The 1968-nt window shown below is 39.2% G+C and overlaps 1 protein-coding gene across 1 annotated transcript in view; it reads left to right on the top strand.

The window, feature by feature from the left end:
* Tespa1 (thymocyte expressed, positive selection associated 1) overlaps window positions 1–1221 on the top strand; it is a 14885-nt gene extending 13664 nt beyond the window's left edge. The window contains exon 10 of the mRNA XM_026784632.1: window positions 1085–1221. Within this exon, the coding sequence (XP_026640433.1) occupies window positions 1085–1221 (137 nt within the window). The remainder of the gene's footprint in view (window positions 1–1084) is intronic.
* Window positions 1222–1968: the final 747 nt, after the last annotated feature.

The raw sequence follows: 1968 nt of genomic DNA on the forward strand, positions 1-1968 counted from the left end.
GTTCGAGGCCAGCCTGGTCTACAAGAGCTAGTTCTGAGACAGGCACCAAAGCTACAGAGAAACCCTGTCTCGAAAAACCAAATAATAATAATAATAAAATAAAAAGATGACCCAAACCTTCCCATTCCATGTGTCTTTGTACTGTCTATTTTTGTCACCCATTAAATGTTTTAACTGAATGAGTAGATCTTATTTCCTGCCAACGTAACACAATTTCAGCAGGAAGGCTAGGCATTCTGTATATTTTGCATCCTATGTGTGTAATTTTTAAAACTGTAACATATCTACAGTTAGGATTAATTCTATAATTTATATCATTAGTCAGAATTTTCTTTTAATTAATATGTGTTCACATGCAATATCAAATAATTTTGAATCTTGTAAGAGACAACTAAATGCAATGACATGCAGTAATTTTATGAAAAAATGTATTTAAAATCTCAAGAAAATGAAACCAAAATAATTTAAACATTTCTCTCCTATGACTACCTGGGAGAACCAGAAATCTGTTCTCAGACAGCCTTTGTTTTAGTCTTGGAGTGTTGGTTTTCCAAAGTCTTTCCCATGTTTTTTTTTCTTCTTTCTTTTTTCTTTTTGAAAATAGATTTTTTTTTCATACAAATTATCTTGATTATGGTTTCTTCTCCCTCTGCTCCTCCCAGTTTCTCACCACCTCCCTTCCTGTCTGGATCCACTCCCTTTCTGTCTTTTATCAGAAAACAACCATGCGTCTAAAAGATACTAATGAAATAAAGTAAGATAAAATAAAAACAAACACATCAGATTAGGACAAAACAAGCGAACATGAGAAAAAGAGCCCAAGAAAAGTCATAAGAAACAGAATAGATACAGAGACACACTTGTTTGCACACTCAGGTATCCCATAAAAACACATAACTAGAAGCTATAAGATATACACACTGTGGTGGAGGGAACATTTTAAAAAGAAAAATTAAATTTAAAAAAGAAAAATTTCCAGCATGACATTATGAGACAAGGAATCTCCAAGCATGCCATTGAGTATTTTCATAGCCATTTACTGCTATGAACGTGTCCTACCCTTAAGAGTATTTTGTTTCCCCAGTGAAATGTTTCCAAAAGAGACATAAATTGCCACTCTTAACCTGTGTCTCTCACTCTTCAAGAGATCACAGGGTGATTCAGAAGTTGCTCAGTGCTGCTGAGATTGACACCTGTGTGATGAGTGTGACAGGGAAATAGACTGGCGGACGCTGAATAGACCTCACTCCTACCTCTTTAAGGACATAAGGATGGTAGGATATGCTGGCAATATTCAACTGGCCACCCTGTGCAGATGAAGAATCTTCATTGTCCAGCCTTCTAGGGTAACAGAACTTAAAATCTACCCCTCCCCAACAATTTACCACACAAAAACTCTAGGAGCTAGAGAGAAGTGAAAGTGGAGACCTATTATCCAGCCTGTATCACGGGCCATGTTCTCCTGGATTTTCTTATCCTTTTGTCTCCTACAATCCTTCTTTCCCCTTTTTCATTGGGTTCCCCAAGTTCTGCCTAATGTTTGGGTGTGGGTCTCTATATATGCTCCCATCAGCTTCCACAGGAAGCATCTCTGATAAGCATCAGTGGACTAGGCACGGATCTATTCAGTTCTGTTCATCACCGAAGGAAGTCAGGACAGGAGCTCAAACAGGGCAGGATCCTGGAGGCTGAAGCTGATACAGATGCCATGAAGTGGTGCTGATTACTGGCTTGCTTTGCCTTGCTTGTTCAGCCTGCTTTCTTACAAAACCCAAGATTTCCATACGAGGGATGGCACCACCCACCAAAGGCTGGGCCCTCCCTTATTGATCACTAATTGAGAAAATGCCTTACATCTGGATCTCATGGAGGCATTTCCTCAACTAAGACTCCTTGTCTGATGACTCTGGCTTGTGTTAAGGTGACACACAAAACCAGCCAGTAAGCTGACCACTTCCACAGGCTCTG

This window comes from Microtus ochrogaster, chromosome 24 (assembly GCF_000317375.1).
Source record: "Microtus ochrogaster isolate Prairie Vole_2 chromosome 24, MicOch1.0, whole genome shotgun sequence".
Taxonomy (NCBI): domain Eukaryota; kingdom Metazoa; phylum Chordata; class Mammalia; order Rodentia; family Cricetidae; genus Microtus; species Microtus ochrogaster.